Below are 22,979 nucleotides of genomic sequence, written 5' to 3' on the forward strand. Positions count from 1 at the left end.
ATACTAACTAAAACGTATTAAAAGTCACTTTAACATTGCAGCATATTGTTTTTATAATATGCCCAAAAAGTAGCATGGACTTTTCCTTTTGTATTCACTGTTGATTTTAGTGAGTGACAAGCGAAAGCGAACGATCGTGATCAGACATCGTTAGAGTCGGTGTGAAAATACGAACTCAAATTGCACAATGTGCAACTTTTGCCCAGCTTTGATCTAGGACGTTGATCAGACAATTAAATAAAAGCGTTAGGCGCGAGAAATTTCTAAAAATGTGAGGCGTAGCATAACCTGATTAAGGTTCAGTTGGTCTTGTATATGACTATCAATAGAAATTTTACGCGTCCAACGCTTTTATTTAATTGTCTGATCAACGCCCTAGATTGATGAGGAGTGTGATGACTAGTACCTAGGACAAACCTAATTATTTTATAGCTTTTAGTATTATTATTATTTCATGTAAGTATTGTTTTCAATAAACCCGTTTAACTTAACATTTTTTTTTATTACTTTATTTGCAAGTTTTTAGTCTTTATTTAATTACCTATTATTTCTCATTATATTCAGTTCATTTAGTGACTCACTATTACAAGGACTCTTTCCTGACAATTTGTTACAATCTAATTTATATTTTTTGTACTACCGACTGTTTTCTTTATTTATTGTAAATTTGTTTTTTGGTTTCGGGTTTACAGTCCAATATATCAGAAAAACGCCTTTTTTATTTTCTCGAAAACGTTTCGCCTTTTATTTTGGTCTTCTTCAGGGCCTAATGACAAAAAATATAAAACTTAGTATATAAGGCCTTGCATTGCAAAAGAAGGTTAATGATTATTAATTACATATACACACAAAAGTATATATATAACACAATTATTGAAATCCCAGATTCTTACTCAAAATTACTGCGTTCTTCCTTGTCCAGTTGTTTTGTATAGATATTTTGTTTTGTGCATTGTGCAGAAATGGTCATATATAAAATTTTAAATTATAGGGCTTTGGGATTAGTATTTTATAAATTTGAATAAATTGAAAAGAAATAAGTAATAAAATGAACACAGTGTAAATTCAAACAACAAACTATATATATACGTATTTGACATTTATTGATATTTTGTCAGCCGGTTCGTGCTTGATGGACTATGTAGAGCAGCTGACGATTGCTGACATCGTTAGAAAATACACGTGTAGATGTCGCTGATGTTTTTAGCTTCTGCGCTTCTTTTATTAACGCAGTTTTTATCAGCTTTAATAAAAATTTCTTCTAATATGATTCTTTTTCCTCAACTTTTCTCTCTAGCCAATACTTTAGTTCCCTCGAAGTCAAATCTATGTCCAAAATAAATCATTATTTTATAAATCATTTTAAAATGCCCATCAACAACAAAAATACCGTCCCAATATTAACGAGCACCAACGCCCAACAACAATCAGCAGAAATTAAAACTATGACAATTTCATATTTCCCGTATGTTACAAAATGTATTACAAACAAATTCAAAGAGTTCACTGCCAACGTCCATTTTGTGCACAAAAATAAAAACAATGTTGGGAAAATGTACAACAAGATTAAAGACAAAATACCAACAAAGAAAGAAAAGAACGTTGTATACAAAATAGACTGCATTGACTGCCAGCGAAGAAAAAGTTACATAGGCACTCCATCTCAACATTTATACAAACGCCTAAATCAACATAGAAAAACTGCTGAGAAGAAAGAAACAGAAAAAAGTGCACTCGCCCTCCACGCTATTACTTTTGGACATAGATTTGACTCCGAAGGAACTAAAGTATTGGTTAGAGAGAAAAGTTAGGAAAAAAGAATCATATTAGAAGAAATATTTATTAAAGCTGATAAAAACTGCGTTAATAAAAGAAGCGTAGGAGCTAAAAACATCAGCGACATCTACACGTGTATTTTCTAACGATGTCAGCAATCGTCAGCTGCTCTACATAGTCCATCAAGCACGAACCGGCTGACGAAATATCCACAAACGTCAAACACGTATATATATAGTTTGTTGTTTGAATTTACACTGTGTTCATTTTATTACTTATTTCTTTTCAATTTATTCAAATTTATAAAATACTAATCCCAAAGCCCTATAATTTAAAATTTTATATATGACCATTTCTGCACAATGCAGAAAACAAAAAAAATATCTATACAAAACAATTGGACAAGGAAGAACGCAGTAATTTTGAGTAAGAATATGTGATTTCAATATTTGTGTTATATATGTACTTTTGTGTGTAAATGTAATTAATAATTATTAACCCTCTTTTGCAATGCAAGGCCTTATATACAAATGCTACAATCTAAGTCCTCAATACATAATCCTTCCAAGGACTTTACTCGACTCTGCGCCACGCATGATTGTCCCTCCTCCAACTCCAAAAAATATTTTGATGTCACTTCTACCGGACTGTAAGTAATATTTGTTCCAAATATGAGCCAAATCGGACATCATAGGTCGCTTTCTATTCGTGTTCCAAATATGGACCACATCGGTCCACAAATACGATTTTTTTAATATCTCGATCTTTGCGCCACCTAGTGACGATTTTTTTTCATAGGTCGCTTTCTATTCTTGTATGCATTATGTATTCCAAATATGAGCCAAATCGGACATCATAGGTCGCTTTCTATTCATGTATGTATTATGTGTTCCAAATATGGACCAAATCGGACCACAAATACGATTTTTTTAATATCTCGATCTTTGCGCCACCTAGCGGTAATTTTTTTTCATAGGTCGCTTTCTATTCTTGTGTCTATTATGTATTCCAAATATGAGCCAAATGGGACCACAAATATGATTTTTGTGAATATCTCGATCCTTGCGCCACCTAGCGGCTATTTTTTTTCATACTCGCTTTTTATTCTTGTATGTATTATGTGTTCCAAATATGAGTCAAATCGGACCACAAATACGATTTTTGCGAATATTTCGATCCTTGCGCCACCCAGCGGCGATTTTTTTCATAGGTCGCCTTCTATTCTTGTATGTATTACGTGTTCCAAATATGAGCCAAATCGGATCACAAATACGATATTTGTGATTATCCCGATCCTTGCGCCACCTAGCGGCGAATTTTTCGTAGCTCGCTTTCTATTCTTGTATGTATTACGTGTTCCAAATATGAGCCAAATCGGATCACAAATACGATTTTTGTGATTATCTCGATCCTTGCGCCACCTACTTAAATTTTAATTACAAAATTCGTTCACAACGGCCGTGCAGCCGTGCAGCCTTTTTCAAGTCTACCTAAATAAAACCGTTTAAAAACAAAAGCCGTTGAAGGTATGAAAGTTTAATAATATATACATAGATACCTGATGAAGATTGACAAAATCGGCTGATGTTAACGCCCACTTAAACAAAAAACGATATTAAAATTTCGAACAAGGAAAAAAACCGATAAATTGATTGTTGACTTTATGACAAAATATAGAATTTTGGTAAAATTTTGTGAAATAGGCGGGGTACCGCCTTCATTTAAAAGAATTAATATTGGAGATTGTTGCTTTAAAAATGCGTACCTAATTTGTATACCTATGGGAGAACAGGCTGGGGACATAATGTTCGATTTCGCCACAAAACGAAATCATATAAAAACAACATATATACTTACATAAATTGAAAGCAGTGCTTGCGAATTTCTTTTCCTTGTGGTGCAGTGCTCTTGCTCAATGCATGTTTGAACATTTGGTTGACAGCGAACAAACACACAAAAAAATTTTTTTTTTTTTGAATGCACAGATTCTGATTAACCAATTTTGTATTATCTTAGAAGGAGATCATATATTTTTATATTCGGAACCTTTGAAAATGTTTCAAAATTTAGTTGCAATTAAGAAAAATGTCCATCAAATTTTGCATTTGACTTAACTTTATTTTTTGTTTTATATGTTTACTAACAAATTGCATGCATTAAATTTATTTATAATTTGCTGACCAGTTTTTATTTGAATTTTATCGGGTTCCTAGTGCCTTTTCGTTGTTCCAACGTAGATTTTGTTGCAGTTCTCGTTATCTCCACCTTTGCATTGAATTTCGTAAACTACATTGTTTTGTTGGTGTGGTTCTAAACGGCTTTTTGTACGTGCAAAAATGGTAGAGAATGTGCAGTTCGATTTGTATGCGAGAGATATGTTCCTTTTTTGTTTTTTCATGTTTTGATTGAAGTTTTCCGTAAGCTTGGGAATGTATGTGACACTGTGGTATTGCTTTGTCATCGTTGCGTTGTTAGCTGATGTTTTTTCTTGAGTTCTGTTCACTTCTAATAATATCTGTTGTATTAGGGATGTAATTATTGTTTATTAGTATGTTGTATATTTTTGTTTTATTTTTTCCCCAGAACTGTTTGTGGCTTAATGTGAATATTTTGTGTATGAGGCTTTTCGCTGTATTTACTTTGTATTTAGTGGGCTGTGAGGATAGAAAGTTTATTATTCTGCTGCAGGATATGGGTTTAGAATACCAGTCCAGCACTATTTCGTTGTTTTACCTGTGAATAAGGACATCCAAAAACGGGATCATCAAATTCTTTTCTTTCTCCATCGTAAATTGCAATTTGTTGTGGTATCTGTTCAATGTATTTAGAATTATGTCTAAGTCGTTTCGTTTGACGATCGCAAAAACGTCGTTCATGTACTTTACTATAAATTTCAGTTGTATGTTGTGGGTTTGTTTCAGTTCGGAGATGATATTGTCCAGCAAATCGTCCATTATAATGTCTGCTAAGGTCGGGGAGAGTGGGTTTCCCATTGGCAAAGTAGTTGTTGTCGTTCAAGCAGAAATTTAAAATTTTAAGGAACTTGTTTTTTGGTATCATTGATTGTATTTCGCTGTATTTGGTCATTATTATTTTAATTCCTAAGTATTTTGGCATGTTGGTGAACAACGATACCACATCGAATGAAACCAGTATATCTGCTTCAGATAGTTTCATATTATCCAATCTTTGTTTGAGTCTGTAGGAGTTCTTTATGTTTTTTTCGTCTGAAGTTAAGTTAGTTAGTATCTTTCCAATGTATTGTTGTGTGCATTTAATTTCTTCTCTTCCGAACTAGATATTCCTTTCACTGAAAAACTCTGAAAAAATGCTTAAAAATCTCAAATGCTTCCAAAATAAATCAATTATTTACATTCGAAAATTGGGAGATTAAGATTTTTCCGTATTTTAATTCAAAAATTTATCTCTGAATCTAAACAAAATATTTTATATTTAGCAATAACTTCTAGTTTATTAGTATTAAGAAAAAAATCTGTAATGCTTATACTACAACTACTTTTATCGCAAATTTAAGCGCTTTAAGCATATTTTAAAATATTTACTTTACTTCTATAAGTCAATATCTAAATTTATGTGTAATACGAATGCAGTGCAGCGAACTATCGTCTAATGGACATTGTATTCGCTGGAAATTGTGGCTTCATTGGAACACTAAAGAAACGCTTAAATGTCAGTCGCCAGAATGCCGCGCGAAAGTCGACACTATAAAAAGCATAGATGAATGGATTTATGGCGCTATTGAACCAACCCAACCAGGTGAGCCCCTTGGCCAATGTCCGACTCACTTCATGTTCATCGAGAAAAGGCGTTATAAGATAGTAAATAAAAAACGGCAACCAACAAGCAATAAAGCCACCCACAACAATGCTCAATGTTTGTGTAGTTTTATTCTCCTTTTTCAATGAGGTGATGCGATTCGAAAATGATTTGGTATGATGATGATGGTGTTGTTGCGGTTGCGACTGCTGTTGTTGTTGTTGCTGTTGTTGTGGCAAACGTATTTGTCGTGTTAAAGTAGCGCTTTCTATGTGTAAATTTGGCGATGTGGACACATTCACCACCGAAGTGGCATTCGTATTAAGGCCAGTGTTGTTGCTGCTACTGCCATGTACAGATGTGCCAAAGTGATGATGATGTCGTGCGCTGTGTGTACGCATGGGCCATGGTTGATCGTTGATGCTTGTAAACGTTTTTTCAGTTGTGGCGACATTTAGACCACCAACAGCACTGCCACCACCAACTCCTTGATTACCAGTTTGGCTGCCACTAATGCCGCTTGTGCCGCTCGTTGTTGTTGTCACACCACAGCCACTTGTCATTACTGTAATTGTAGATGATGATGTGGGTGTGCGCTTCAAGGACGATGGACGTGTCAATTCGTAGCATGAATTTTTTGTATTTACCGTCGCTGTGACTAAAGTCGATAGCGAATGATGCTGTGGTGAGGTTGACCCACCGGCACCATTACCGCTGCCAGTACTTCCAGCCATTGGCGTGGTTATCAATTTGCCGCCGCCATCAATATCACCTTCGGACAACATGACATCATGCAACTCCTTGGCAATGGTTTGGTTTGAGAATGTACGTGCGGCTGCTTGTTTACGTTGGCCTGAACTAAGTTCTAGCTCAGAGAAGTCATAGTCTATGTCATGGTCGACGTCTGCAGCTGTGTAGCGCTTGAATTTCTGTGAATGAGAAAATGGTATATTTTTAGGTGTAAGTTATTCTCAGCATAACAAAGCGCAGGCAAAGTGAAAAAAATAATGTGTAAATTTGCTTTTATTATTTACAGTGACTCAAGTAGTAGCTACTATTTTGTTTAATATTCCCAATATAACTCGAGCAAAATAATTTGTATTTTATTTTGCGAAATAAAATTTAAGATTTTTGTTATAAACCAATTTCAGGCGGCCGCCGCGGTGTGATGGTAGCGTGCTCCGCCTACCACACCGAAGACCCTGGGTTCACGCTCCGAGCAAAGCAATATCAAAATTTTAGAAACAAAGTTTTTCAATTAGAAGACAATTTTTCTAAGCGGGGTTGCCCCTCGACAGTGTTTGGCAAGCACTCCAAGTGTATTTCTGCCATGAAAAGCTCTCAGTGAAAACAACTCATCTGCCTTGAAGATGCCGTTCGTAGTCGGCATAAAACGAGTAGGTTCCCTCCCGCCAATTTGTAGGAAAAATTAAGAAAGGAGTACGACGCAAATTGGAAGAGAAGCTCGGCCTAAAATCCCCTCGGAGGTTATCGCGCCTTACATAAAATAAATAAATTTCAGAAAAGTTTTGCATCATTCATGATTTACGTACACGATAATCGACGTTCGGGGGTGGCACTGCGTTATACCCAACTTAAGGACTCTCTGAAATTTGTGGCGTCTGTCTACCAAGAGGTGTGTCTGCAAGCGGTAGTCTGATTTGTAGAATGCTGCCCAAAAATAATTAAAAGAGTTGTATATTCCCAGTTGAAAACCATAGCAAATATTTGAAGGAATATTTCTTGAACTTTGGATATTCGAACGATTTGAAGGGATGGTGGTAAATTGAGCCAGTTCAGTGACCTAGAAAATTATACCGAAAACATAATCGTGGTAGAAAGTATGTGTTAAGAAAGAGACACAGTAGCCAAGTACTGCCCTTCACCGCTGTGAATAAACGAATTTTTGTGTTTCGCATCAAAGTGATGTACCGCTACATTATTTAGTTGTCGACATCAGGTTGGGTAAGAAATGGAGATACAGCCTCTATGAAGTAAGATCTATCGGCGTGTTGTGTTTGTTCGACGTCGCAGCAATTGCTGTTATATCCGATTCTAGCATGAAAACATCGACTTCAAATTATCAAATCGCTATCAACGACACACATAATATCAGCGACCATCTTAGTTCCGAGTATCGACTCTCACAAGGCAAGATATGTGTAAGGCTCTGCTCTGCGAAGAAAGTGTGGGCACTGAGTGCTGGAGCGCATTCGATATTGAGAATTTTGCCTATGGGGCCATGTTTCGTACAGACACAAGAACGGACTATAGAGCCAGCCACTTCAGAAACTCATCTGGAAAAGCGTGTAATTTTGATAAATAACTCTGTCTGGATAGGTTTCAGTATGGAAAACGAATTGTTGTCTATTTACGGGCAAAGTATTATATATTCTGCAGATAGGAGCACGAATTTCGATATGATATCGTAACATGTCGATACTTTTTTTCTCGGCAACAATATTTTCCTCACGATTCTTTAATAAGGATAATTTTTCTGTATAAGGTATGCAAATCTACGTGTGGAATTGAAGAAATCAATCTGCAGAGGCTTTGAAATTACTAGACCATGTCAATTTTGGCGTCCCTCCCTGAAAACCGGACTTACTGGTGGGGGAAGTTATCCATTCATAAGAATTCGCATTATTTTCATTCAATGATATTTTTCAGAAAGCAGCAAGATACATCAATATATATGGCCTGCCCAAATTTTTGCAGCTTGTTATAGGCTACAGATCCTTCCAACTTCCACAACTTCCAATAGATCTGCACTGGATTTACTAACGTTACTTCCGGAATACAAAAAAAAAAAATACAAGTTTTTGACTCGATACTATCAGCTACCCGATATATGTATGTAAAGTGATGCTTGAAATGAGAACTGTGAGAATACTTTGTTTGCGATATCGTACCCGCATGAGCTGCCCAAAAAGAAACTTCTTGAAAGATGCCGTATGTGGCCTAATGCTCCTAGGTTATTCCATATAGGAATATAAGGAAGGCTAAATTCCTGTGTAAACGAACATTACATACTCAGTTGAGAGTTGTGGAGACAAAGTAATGGAAAATCACCATGTTGTAAAAAGAACCTAGGGTAACCCTGGAATGTGTTTGTATGACATGTGTATCGAATGAAGGTATTAAAGAGTATTTTAAGAGGAAGTGGGCCGTAGTTCTATATATGGACGCCATTTAGGGATATCGCCATAAAGGTGGATGAGTATTTTACAAGGGAGTAATCCTTAGTTCTATAGGTGGACGCCGTTTCGAGATATCGCCATAAATATGGACCAGGGGTGACTCTAGAATTTATTTTGTACGATATGGGTATCAAATGAAAGGTGTTAATGAGTATTTTAAAAGGCCGTGGGCCTTAGTTCTATAGGTGGACGCCTTTTCGAGATATCGCCATAAAGTTGGACCAGGGGTGACTCTAGAATTTGTTTGTACGATATGGGTATCAAATGAAAGGTGTTAATGAGTATTTTAAAAAGGAGTGGGCCTTAGTTCTATATGTGGACGCCTTTTCGAGATATCGCCATAAACGTGGACCAGGGGTGACTCTAGAATGTGTTTGTACGATATGGGTATCAAATTAAAGGTATTAATGAGGGTTTTAAAAGGGAGTGGCCCTTAGTTGTATATGTGAAGGCGTTTTCGAGATATCGGCCAAAATTTGGACCAGGGTGATCCAGAACATCATCTGTCGGGTAGCGCTAATTTATTTATATATGTAATACCACGAACAGTATTCCTTCCAAGATTCCAAGGGATTTTGATTTCGCCCTGCAAAACTTTTTCATTTTCTTCTACTTAATATAGTAGGTGTCACACCCATTTTACCAAGTTTATATTTCTAAAGTTATATTTTGCGTCAATATACCAATACAATTACCATGTTTGATCCCTTTTTTCGTATTTGGTATATAATTATTGCATTTTTTTCATTTTTCGTAATTTTCAATATCGAAAAAGTGGGCGTGGTCATAGTTGGATTTCGGCCATTTTTTACAGCAATACAAAGTGAGTTCAGATAAGTACGTGAACTGAGTTTAGTAAAGATATATCGATTTTTGCTCAAGTTATCGTGTTAAAGGCCGAGCGAAAGGACAGACGGTCGATTGTGTATAAAAACTGGCCGTAGCTTCAACCGATTTCGCCCTTTTTCACAAAAAAAAGTTATCGTTCTAGAATCTAAGCCTCTACCAAATTTCACAAGGATTGGTACATTTTTGTTCGGCTTATGGCATTAAAAGTATCCTAGACAAATTAAATGAAAAAGGGTGGAGCCACGCCCATTTTGAAATTTTCTTTTATTTTTGTATTTTGTTGCAACATGTCATTACTGGAGTTGAATGTTGACATAATTTACTTATATACTGTAAAGATATTAACTTTTCTTTTAAAATTTGAATAAAAAAATTTTTTTTTTAAAAGTGGGCGCGGTCGTTCTCCGATTTTGCTAATTTTTATTAAGCATACATATAGTATTAGGAGAAACTTTCCTGCCAAATTTAATCATGATATCTTCAACGACTGCCAAATTACAGCTTGCAAAACTTCTAAATTACCTTCTTTTAAAAGTGGGCGGTGCCACGCCCATTATCCAAAATTTTACTAGTTTTCTATTCTGCGTCATAAGCTCAACTCACCTAATAAGTTTCGTCGCTTAATCCGTATTTGGTAATGAATTATCGCACTTTTTCAATTTTTCGGAATTTTCGATATCGAAAAAGTGGGCGTGGTTATTTTCCGATATCGTTCATTTTAAATAGTGATCTGAGATGAGTGTCCAGGAACCTACATACTAAATTTCATCAAGATACCTCAAAATTTACTCAAGTTATCGTGTTAACGGTCAGACGGACGGACGGACATGGCTCAATCAAATTTTGTTTCGATACTGATGATTTTGATATATGGAAGTTTATATCTATCTCGATTCCTTTATACCTGTACAACCAACCGTTATCCAATCAAAGTTAATATATTCTGTGAGCTCTGCTCAACTGAGTATAAAAAAATTGCACTGAAGAAATTTTTGTGAATATTATTGAAAATAAGTTGCACACTTCTATAAATTTAAGCCCCTGCATCTGACTTATTTTTTTCATGCGTCAGTTCCTGTCAATTTCACATCAGAGCTGGGTAGTAATGATTACTTTAGGTAATCAATTACCGTCAATTCCCCATTATATGTACTTGAGGATAGTAATCAATTTCTTTCCTCCACAGCAAAGGAATTGATTACATTTCAATTCTTCAAAAAAAAAAAAAAAAAAACAAAAAAACAAATACCAAAAGTCATTTAGTTTTTTGAGGCTCAAGTACAAACAATTTTTTGTTTGTAACTGAAAAAAAAAAAAGTACTTTGCTCAAATATAATTTCTGCCCCAGTACTTTCGAAAGGAATTGCAAATGTAATTGAAAAATTTTCAATTACATTACAAGGAATTCCAATTATAATTAATAATTTCCCATTGCTCAAAGGAATTGCGAAAGTAATTGAAAAACTCTTAGTGTAAAAAATATTTTTGCCATTCAAGCGGTGATTTTATAAGGCCATAATAACTCCTTGGACCATAAGAAAATGTTTGTAAAACACAAGCACTGTTTTCAATGACTGGCAATTCATTTCTCCTCGCCATATATGAGGAAGGGTATGGTAAGATTGTATCATCGTAGTTTAGATTTGCTGTTGTTGTTTGCACTGAATGACAGTAGTCTACATTTATGTGAGCGGAGGAACATCTGGAAAGAACGGGGGAATATGGAGCGATCCATCGGTTGTCGACGTTGGCCATTAGAACGTACATGGGTATAGCCACCGTCCGCTGAAGACATTCGTCTATTGTTGGATATCCATCTTCCCCGGTGTGTGTATGCTGTTGGGGCTCGCGTGGGTATCGTTTTGAGCTTCGTCCATTTAAAATGCAGGGCGATGACAAATTATCGACCGCACATGGGCAATGGATCATATTTTTAGTAATTATATCATACAACATCGGATCTTCGTCTTTATTTGGAATTTCCGCTGACATAATGCGATCCATGTCACCGGGAAGAATTTTATCTATTAGCCAAATTAAAATACATATGCGCGTGAGGTAAACCTCGCTTTTGCCACTCAACAGTAAACATATGGCATCTAACTTTTTCAAAAAGGTCTTGTTTTGTAATTAAACTCATGAGTTGGTGTAGTTTGATATGGAATACACTCGACCCAATGTCGTGGCGCTCACTTGGTCGCTGATTAGGAAACAATTCGTTTTTGATTTCACTCCACTCTGGATTTCATGTGAATGTTATAAATAAGTCATCCTTTCATGATGACGGACATATAAGAGGGCGTCTTTTGTACGTTCATGCAAATATCGAGACGATCCAGTAAATGAAGACGGCAAAAATTCTAACTGACCAATATTTTCAGTATTGCAAATCTTCGTTAACAGCATTCCTTAGATGTATATGACTATTTGCACGACTGCAGGACAATATCGCGGGGCCAAGGACTTTCGTCAACTATCAATACTGCAACCTCGCCTATAGTCGGGGCATTATAACGACCATGGTGTTCATTAACAGGGCATTTGCCGGCATGGATTACAACCCATAGTTATTCCAATTAGATGGCATACGCTCCATACAAGTCATAAAACTTCGAACCTACACATTATTTTCAAGCAGAATTGCTTATTGTACATACAACAGCTCGTTGTGAGCAAAAAACTCGTGCATTTGCCAGTGTGAAATGACACACTTCTCTTCACAAAAAGTTGTTTTTGTGGGCCCACTGTAGCTTGGGTTTGGCCATCGAAAAGTCTTATGCTTACATTATTTGGGGGTTTTCATCAAATTTATCCTAAAAATAAAGGGCTTTAGTTTGTCGAGATGGAAAAATAAAAAAAGCAGGGTGTTTATTTGCGTCAATACTTTCTTTTAAAACAAAATTCATAAAAATCGGTTTGGTACTTCTTGAGATTAGCCGTTACAAACATTGCCCATATAAGCATTTTTATATAATTAGTATAGATTCCCATTTGTAGTTTTGTTCTTATTGAAATTGTAGTGCATATATGTATGCATATAAAACAAAAATTCCCATAACGATTTGCTCTTAGTACCATCTTTTCTCCATATTTACTCACCTTATTGTGCACGCTAATGTCCGTCATATGGTCATGACGTGATGCAACGACACAGGAAATGCGCGCATAAACGTAGATCATAACAGCCATTGGTATGAAAAATGAGCCCATTGCAGAGAAGATGACATAACCTTCGTTTTGGTTATAACGGCATTCACTTAAATCTCGGCGACCTGGTTCGTACCTGAAATTTGACACAAAAAAAAGAATAAAAAAGGTTTAATAAACGTATATTAAAAATGCATAAATTTTAGTGGAAAGAAGGAAATTTCGAGTTGCTGATAGCTGGAGAATTAAATTTGTTGAATTTGTAACTGGTGGCATACTAAGAGAACCCTTTATTTGCATTAGCAGCCTTAAAGAAAACCATATCTTGAATTATTCCCTTCTCATGTTCGTTTTGGTTTAGTTTGTAGCTAAAACATTAATAGAAAAATCCAGCAATCCATATTGGGAAGTAATCATACCGACGACCCGAATGGACTATGCTATGAACAAATCTTAATATGTTTGTTTGAAGGTTCAAATAATGAGATATATTTAAAAACGATTTCGAAAGATACTCTGGAGCTAATAGTAAGTTTAATATGCAATAGCTAACACACCAGAACTGATAGAGAAACTTGAGACCGTAGAGCTGACAAAGAACAGCAAATTGGCATCTTTTGATATGAAAGATTTATACCCATCAATACCACTATCGGAGACTTTGGACATAGTTAGCTCAACAATAGTTCATAATACAAAAAACATATACAAAGTGAAAATTAAGCAAATCACAAATATGCTAAGAACCACTTTACGTCAAAACTATTTTCAATTCAACAATAAAATATATAAACAAACAAACGGCCTTGGAATGCAATCAGCCGTTCTTATGGAAGTGTTCATGCAAAATCTGGAAGAAAAGTACATACAGGAGCTGAAGCTCAAATTAGGCGTGTCATTTTATGCTAGATACGTGGATGACATAATATGCGTTTTAACTACTAATAACGAAGAGCTTGTACTGGAGTACCTCAACAAGCAGCACGAAAATATAAAATTTACAATGGAAACCGAAAAACACGGAGCGATCAGCTATCTAGACCTCACGATAAATATTGACAAATTTGCTAAAAGTTTTAACTACGACATATACAGAAAATCAACGGCCACCAACACAAGAATACATAATAATTCAATATCATAAAAATGCATCATTAAGACTGAAAGAACACCTCTTACACAAGAAGTAACATATAAATTGATAAACTTCTTTAAAAAAATACAAAACTAACACAGCGTCCAAAACAGCGAACAATTTAGGACAAAAACTCAGAACTAACATTAACACAGGAGATCCATTTAGCAGCCAAGGCGTACACAAGCTTGCCTACGGATGCCAACATAGTTATAAAGGACAAACTGGGCGGCAAATAAGAACGTTATAACAAGAAAACATGCAATCGAAACATTATACAAGAGTATAATTTCGCAAATCATATGGTCGAAAATGAATGTTACCAAGAAAACATCAGTAACACAGTTAGGGTCCTTCATATATAAGCAAAATGCCGACGTCTGAACGTACTGGAAAACATGGAAATCTACGAACAGAAAACATTCAACGGTAGAATCATAAACGAACAGATAAACACAATTTCTGACACAATATTCGAGCCTTTAAAACTTGTTTACAAGAAACAAAATAATCACACAGGTACAACAGACAAACAGACAACAACAAATAAAGACACAACAACAAAGAAACACAAAAAAATAAACAAACCACAGCAACAAACCCACAAAGAAGGTCAAACGATTAGACTTTTACATACCGCAGTTAGCCACACAAATTGATCAGTAAAACCACCCTCGGTTCTGAATGAACACACAGCAAATTCACATAAATGTACTTAAGAATCAATTTTGAAAATACCTGTTCGTGATGAGTGTCAATTTTCGTTCTAATCTGTTGTTGTAATGTTTTTTATATTTAGAGTTCGTAGGTACATGAGCAGGTATTGTCAAAATTGATGCTTGTGTGATGGCTTAACTCCGAAACCCGTTTGTCATGAAACATAATTTGACAACGGATGACGGAAAATTGTTCCAATATACATTATAATGAGACATCTTATTTGTATCACTTATGGGGGTGTGATGGGATCAGAAGGTTCCACATTCTTGGAGTGGCTCTCTCTAGTAACAGGAGAGGCATAGGATATTTGTTGAAAACTTCATCTGGCTTTGAAAGACTCGGAGAGATTCTTCAAACAGAGCTGCTATTATTATTCAGCGCCATTGCAAACTCTAATCAATTATAAAAACACTTTTTCCACATCCAAAAGGCGGAGATGTATTCTTTTTTTTATATATTTCTTCTTATTCTACGATCTTCATAATGATTTGGCGTTTTGGGAGACCATTTCGATAATCGGTCCTTATGTAGCTTATAAGCAGTGTGATTTTGCAATAGCTAAGACAGTTTGCAGTTCGCCTTTTTTTCATTGGACCGCAATATTTTGCAAAGGACTTGGCGCATATCCTTTATAAAGTCCATTAACTTATTCATCATTTCAATGTGCTTTGCAGCTTTCAGCCAAGTTAAGGAATTTGCACGTCTTTTGTCGCCAGTCTCATTATGTATCTTCGGCAATGTTAAAAATAATCACGGTCAGACATTTGAGCCTCAAGTTTCTTTGTTTTTTTTTTTTTAACTCAGCATCTAATTTGCGCCATTACAAGTCTCTATATAATTATATTCGATTGGTGTGCTCCAAGTCAATGTAGCGCTGAGAGCAGTCTATTCATTTACCGAGTGGCGCAGGATTGTTCATCTCCTTAAAAGCTCGGTGGTGCCTATAAGGTCTTATTGGAGATTATTATCGATATTGATAGTCCTTTGACTAGGCCGAACCTTCTAGGTCTGCGGATCTTAGTTGCATTTTACAAGAAGCCCATCAATCCCATCGGTCAAAATGATTTCCTTTAGGCTGACGACAGAGTAGAGACTAGAATCGTGGCTATAATATAAAGATAGAAACCTATGAAAATTATTTCTTGTGGAAAATCTTAAAAGCTGTCACAGTACTAAAAACGTTCCAAGCTTGTAAAATATATGAAAATAAATCTCGCTTCTAGCACAGTTTCAAGCGAACGATCTGCCGTCAGCCTTAGTGTCTTCAGAGGCGGTGCAGTATCAGTGGTAAACAGTCAGTTTTTAAATTTATGTGAAGGACCTCAATTTGATGGGGTGTGTGGTCTAGTGCTCGCGAACAACAGTGAAGGAAAATATATTGCGGTACAGCCTTACAAACCAAACTCCCTAGTCCCACAAATATTTGGCAACCAGAAATAAAAAGCAGTTCTTTCCGATACTTAGTTATTTTTAAGAAGTTCCTTTCCATAGGTGCACACAGAGCTGGAGACTGGACAGCAATCTTCTTAATACAGGCAACTCAGGCTTTTTTCACATGGCCAAAAGGCACATATAACTTCTTAGTTACTTAGTGGGATTGTTTTCATATTTCCCAGTTTAATACCGTGATGGTTTAAGTTTGAGCCCACACAATACACAGCAGCAATGATTAATGAAGTCGCCCATGTTTGATAGGTAATGAGATAGACGGTTGGCTGAAACCAGACAGTTGGTAACATAGGAGAACAACAAAAAAGCAAACAAGTACTCCAGAATAGCAGATACCTTAGCGGTCGTTGCAATTAATGATAGCGGATCGGGTAACTATTGGATGGTTAAAGGTGCCAAATGCGCCGATGGCTCTGTTCGTCAGTGTAAAAAAGGGCACTTAGATGGACAAGGGTATACCGCTATAAAACAACCATTTGATTGCTGTACGGTGAGTCGATGTTGAATAATGTTGGTTTGGTTTACAAATGAACGATGGATCGGCACACGATAAGTAAATATTCAAAAGTAGCAATATTATAAAGAACGATAAGCACAGATCCCGCATTAAAAAATGAGATAGCAAAAAAATCATAGTTGGCTGGAAAATAAATTTTTTCGGCGTGACGTCACGCTTTTGACACCATGTTTCATTGCTGGCGCAGTGTTCAGACTTTATTTCAATCGGAGTATTTTGCTCCGCTTTCGAGCTGGAGCGTGGGTCGAGTTGAAAACTAAATATTATTACTACCTAATATCTTTTGTTGTCATTGCATACGTATGAAAAGCTGAAGCGAATTCATTGTTCGTGGCTTAATACATGTTTGTTCACATTTTACTAACAGTTTTTGTACTTTTTTTTGTACGGTATGAGAATAGAAAAGGAGTAAAATGTAAGCAAAAGATGTGTACGGGCGCCATCTGTAAATCCTGCAAAAATTTAATATAGAAATGAAGTACGTTGAGTCAGTGAGATCAGCTAACCCTGTCAGTGAGGTCAAAGCTTCCTCTAACTGCCTCTCCCAACTCAGTGAAAGCCCTCTCTTTCCTCTGTTTACAAACTGCCGGAGCTTATACGTTCATCCGCATAACATGAACTAGCTAGCAAAGCTTTCTGTTTTATGCGCTGCACTATCATCATATCTGCGTAAAGCTGATATAGCTCATCATTATACCTCCTTCGGTTCTCGCTGTCGACATCACGGATAGTGCTAAAAATCTTACGGAGAACTTTTCTCTCGAATACACCAAGAGCCATCTCATTTTCTCTCGACACCTTCCATGATTCCTAGCATTACATCAGGACCGGTATGATGAGTAACTTGCAGAGCGAGAATTTTGTTCGTCGATAGAGAACTTCACTTTTCAATTGCTTACAGAAGCACTTGTTGGCAAGGGTTATTCTCCGTTTGATTTATAAGCCGACATTGTTTTTGCTTTTAATGCTGCTTCCCAAATAGATGAAATCCTTCACAGTCTCCAATTTATATCCGTCAAGAGTGACGTGGCCACAATGGCCACGATGACAGCAAGTACTTCGTCTTGTCCACATTTACTGCAAACCCAACTTTTTGCTTCTTTATATTATACCAACTCTTCGCCTTCATGTTTGAACAGCCCGGCGGGTATCCCATCATTAATAAGCATCTTGTGATTTTTAGCCGTGATATTGCCATTCTCACTTCCCCATAGTTTGATATCGGAGCGTGTTTTTCATCACCGGCAAACAGGGTGTTGGATTCGTCTCCCGCACACTCTGTACGTCAGTTACCATGTCGCCATTATCGTTCCTACAGGAATCTGCTCCGGTCTAGAAATCTTTTATCATTAAAAGAGCATGAAATATGTATAGTAAGCCGAAAATAATAATAATAATATTTTTTTGCGATAAATATTAGGGGAGATAGAGCCCACTTTTCTTCCAGAATTTGGTGTGCTTATGGGAGCATTAATTAGTCATCCTACACGTTTTACGCCAACTCCATGTGCATCTGATAAGACAGATAATTTTTTTGCTGAGAAACATTTCATGGCAAAATTACAATTGAAGGGATTGCCAAGCCACCAAATCAATTTGATGTTAGTTGTTCGCCTGCTTTCAAAAAGGAAGAAAAAATATACTTCGAAAATTTTATTTTTACTCCGGATCGAAAAACTTCAAAAGCGCTACGTCATTAAACTTTTTTTTTTTTTTTTTTAAATTACAAATACAACAATTCCGGAATGCTAGATCTTAGCTCAATCGTTTATGGACTTACCTTATATACAGACATTTCTACTTACGTATAAATCGTGACAAATTCTTTGAGAAGTTAATTCATAAGTGCTATAAAGCCCGTGACACAATGACATTTTTCAAATAGATGCGTTTAACTCAAGCCAATGCATTCCAATATCATCGCCACAATCAACCAAGATGTTGCGTTTGTAAATATGAAGGAACTTCAGACTTCGCAATTGAAGTTTATTACGCCTTGCCCATTTACATACAAAATTTCGCGAAGCACTGTTATAAACATTCTCCCTATACAACAAAAATACTTGCTAACATATTTTGTATCGTAATCGATTGTTATATTGCAGTTTTTAATTGCGAAAAATGTTAGAAAATTTACCAACCAGTGGGAAAATTAATTTCACTTGCAAAGTTTGCCAACACCCTTAGCCAAAGCAAATGTCAAATTCTTCTTCTTACGATTTGTTTGGAAGAAAATTTGGGAGATGTTCAATATCAGATGGCGTCAGTGTCGCCCATTCTACCGTTCTCCATAAAAATACGTGCAATCATAATGCATAAGCATGTGTTAAACTCATCTATATTGTAACGAATTTACTGAAATTCCACTTCTTCCAAATCTTCTGCTAACGTTCGAATCACTAAACTGTTGAATAAATATCACCACTATTCGATAATGCAAAATGGCCTTTATTAAAGTTCTTCACAATAATACTACTATTGCTCGCCAGATGCGTCTTAAATCAAAACTGATTGTCGCGCCTCTACTGTTGCTACTTTTATACTGTGCGGTTTCCTCTTTCATATATTTCTAGGCGCTTCCATTTTACTAGTTAGTTCTTTATAATTATAACTACAGGTGCACGTATATAGCTTCTCATATGCGCGTGTGTTTGTGAGCGACACTTCCCCAATTATAATTGCATACTTTTGGGAGCATCTCAGATAAGATATTTGCATGTGTTTGTGCGTATCTTCTCCGTTTCGTGTACGTACATATCTGTAGACATAATGATTGATCTATTGATGTGCATATAAGTCACTGCTTAGCATCGGCTTAGAGATGAAAGTATCCCTTAGTGTTGCTAATATTCGTCACAGTATGAAAAACTATTTATGTGTCGGAGCTATAAGTATATAGGGGTTGAGCAGCTCTGCTTATGTGTTATCATGTAAGCATCACTGGTGTTGAGGCTACTGAAATTGGGTATTGGGCAGGAGTGTCAATACTTGTGATGCTACTGAAAGCAACAGTGAACACTCTTACAAAATTTCGATTTTTTTCGAGAACGTTAGTTTTCCTTTTAAATATAGAAAAAATTTACAAAAAAATAAGAATTTACCTGACAAAATAAAAAAAAAAATTGCCATAGCAATTTTCTGTTCGCTGGCAACCCTGGCAATGCAGAACAAATCCTGTCAAAATTATAAAGTATTCCAATTTTTTACAATTTTAATGCCTAAAATGGACCGAAAAACTTTCTAACTTTTGTGATTGCAAACAAAAATATTCAATAAATGTCCCGAACGCCGATACAGGTATTCACGATACCGTCTAATGTATAGCTTTAATTTTAAGTGGTAAAATAAATAATTAAAAAATACAATTAATGAAGTACGAATCGCATACTTACCAGCCCAACATTGGTGGACACGTAATAGCTAAAGCCAGCACCCAAACAACTAAAATCATAATGAAGGCCAAACGCTTTGAGCGCCGTCTACGCGAGTACGTCAAAGGTTGGGTAACGGCCAAGTATCTGCAAAACAAAAGAGAGAAAATGTAACAAAAGAGCAAAAGTTATTATTTAGCAAAAAAAAAAAAAAAGTGAAAATTGTGCTACTTTGCCCTTTATTGCAATTGCAATTTATTCTGAAACAACTCGTTATAAAATTTTTTTTCACTTCGCATAAGGAGTTTGAAACAAGCCGCTTGGTTATTTGTTTAAAACGAGGTCAAATGTGAAAGGGGATGTTGGGGTTGTTTTATGTTGAAGATTATTTCGATCTATTGGCATTCAATTCCTATGTTTTTGCCTCAAAGTGAAGTGATTTTTAGTCAGCAATACTAATGTACTTAGTTATATTTGCTTTGATTTTACTTACTCACCTATCCACACTAATCGCACAAAGACTTAAAATCGATGCTGTGCACAGCAAAACATCTAAAGATATCCAAACATCACAAAGCACCCAACCGAGACGCCAGGAGCCTGTAAAAAAGGTAAATTTGAAAACAAAATTGATATACAAATAAGTAAGGATGTCTAAGTTTGGGTGGCACCGAAAATTATATACCCAGCTGTGCACTTGAAATGCTGTTGTTGTTTGCTTTCTGTAGTTAATAGTTTTATAAGGCTGCGCAATAATATATATATGGTTCCATTCTGAACTCATTTTCGTTCAAAAGAAGCAAAAAGGATGCATAATGAACTCGAGCTGTTAAAAATGCAGCTAAGAAAAAAATGTTTAAGCCAAATTAAGACTTATGGCATTAAAAGTATTTTGGAAAGAGTAACGAAAAAAAAGGGACAGGTCACGCCCATTTTTTAAAACTTGTTTAAGTTTTGTTCTTAGTTAAACCGTACCACTACTGAGGTAGACTATCAGTCAAGTATAGATAAATACCATAAAATCATTGCAAACTTTGTTAAGGTTTGACCTTTAGGAAAACTGGGCGCGGCCTTTAACTGATTTTGATAATGACTTGTTTTGTTTTGTTGATTTTCCGACAGGGCGAATAACTAATGTATACTGGAACGATTTTCCGTCATTCCTTGTCAAATTTGGTTTCGAGTCAAACTGGTGTCGGCGTTGTGCCATCATCAGTGTCGATTTTCATTCTGATCTGTTGTTGTCATTTGTCTTGTATTAAATCCGTAGGTACATGAGCAGGTTTTGTCAAAATTGATGCTTGTGTATATTTGCTATGTATTCTTTCAGAAGTGAATGTGGTTTTTACTGATCAATTTGTGTGGCTGACTGAGGCAGGTAAAAGTCAGTAATTCTAATTGCTTGACAGACCCACAGTTTTGGTGCGTTTATTGCTGTGCGTTTATTTGTTGTTGTGTGTTTGTCTGTTGTACTTGTGTGATTATTTTGTTCCTTGTAAGCAATTTTGAAAGGCTCAAATATTGTGTCAGAAATTGAGTTTATCTGTTCGTTTATTATTCTACCGTCGTATGTTTTCTGTTTGTAGATTTCCATGTGTTCGGGTGGGTCCAGACGTCGGCCTTTTGCTTGTATGTGAAGAACCCTAACTGTTTTATTGTTGTTTCTTGGGGAACATTCCGACCATCTAATTTACGAAGTTAGACTCTGATGTAATGTTTTAATTCCGTGTTTTTTTGTTGTAATCTCTTATGTGCTTTCTGAACTCATTCTTATTTGCCGTCCTGTTTGTCCTAGAACATGATTTTAATAATCTTAACTCAGTATATTTATTTTAGCAAGGATAGCGTCTCTTCCAAATTTCAATGTAATATCTGCAACGACTTCCTAAACTTCTTTCGACTTCTAAATTTTGGTGGTGCAACCCCCATATTCCATAGTTTTTTGGAATTTATGTTTTGCGTCAAAAAACCAATCCATTAACTAGCTAAGCGATATTAGTTTTTGAATTAACTCATTTTTTGCATTTATCTTCATTTTCGATATCAAAAAAGTGGGCGTGGTTATCGTCCGATTTCGCTCATTTTCCATACCAATCTATTGTAGGTCCAGATAAGCCCGTATACCGGGTGAATATACCTCAATATTTGCTCAAGTTGTCGTATTAACGGGCAGAAAGACGACATGGCGTGATACAATTTTTTTTCGATATTGATGATTTTGGTATATGGAACTCTATATCTATCTCGTCCACTTTATAGCTGTACAACCAGCCTTTATCCAATCATAGTTATAATATCCTGTGTACAAGTGCAGCTGGGTATAAAAATGATCGTTTTCTGATAAAAGTGTTTTAGTAAAATTAAGTTAAGTATATTAAGAGGTTCCTTAATGTGTAGGTAAAAAAAATGTTGGTATTTATATTTGCATATCCAAATATATACATATTTGTAAATTACAAACCTTACCGAGTAAATAATAAATCACTATTTTTAAACAGAAGAGATCAAAGGAAACGACTTTTCACAGAAAACTGTCTATCTGTTTCAATTATCCTTGTTAAAAGCAAAAAATTATAAAAATAAAATTTTAAATAAAAACCCTTGAAGGTGGTTTGATATACATATATGTACCTGAAAGCACTAAGTAGTTTTTAATATTTTTTTAAGTTGGTAAAGTTTTTTAGTCGCAAACGATAAATAAAATCGGTCCATAATTTATCCTAAATGACCTTGATATACATAAATATGTCGTTGGTATACAAGGTACATTTTTAAAAATATTTTAATACTCAGGAATAGATTACTTTTATGAACTTACTATAATTATAACACATGTATGTACATTAGGATGGGCCAAATAATGTTTTTTCCCCCTTTGTTATAGTGGAAATATAATTCTTACTTTCAAACCTAATTGCCGCTTAACCGTTCAGCCCTCCGCTTAGTGGTGAATAAATTCAACACATCTAAGCGTTGCCGTCTGGGCAGAGGAAATTTGACACTTTGAACTTTATCCACAAATATTTGAATTTTTATTT

The 22,979-nt window shown here is 35.6% G+C and overlaps 1 protein-coding gene across 1 annotated transcript in view; it reads right to left on the reverse strand.

The window, feature by feature from the left end:
* Positions 1 to 5,234: 5,234 nt before the first annotated feature.
* TyrR (Tyramine receptor) overlaps positions 5,235 to 22,979 on the reverse strand; it is a 69,842-nt gene continuing 52,097 nt past the window's right edge. Inside the window, exons 3-6 of the mRNA XM_067759910.1 lie at positions 20,439 to 20,541; positions 19,963 to 20,088; positions 12,702 to 12,885; positions 5,235 to 6,482 (exon numbers count right to left, since the gene is read on the reverse strand). Of these exons, the coding sequence (XP_067616011.1) occupies positions 5,397 to 6,482; positions 12,702 to 12,885; positions 19,963 to 20,088; positions 20,439 to 20,541 (1,499 nt within the window). The 3' untranslated portion in view covers positions 5,235 to 5,396. The remainder of the gene's footprint in view (positions 6,483 to 12,701; positions 12,886 to 19,962; positions 20,089 to 20,438; positions 20,542 to 22,979) is intronic.

This window comes from Eurosta solidaginis, chromosome 1 (assembly GCF_040869045.1).
Source record: "Eurosta solidaginis isolate ZX-2024a chromosome 1, ASM4086904v1, whole genome shotgun sequence".
In the NCBI taxonomy this organism is placed as follows: Eukaryota; Metazoa; Arthropoda; class Insecta; order Diptera; family Tephritidae; genus Eurosta; species Eurosta solidaginis.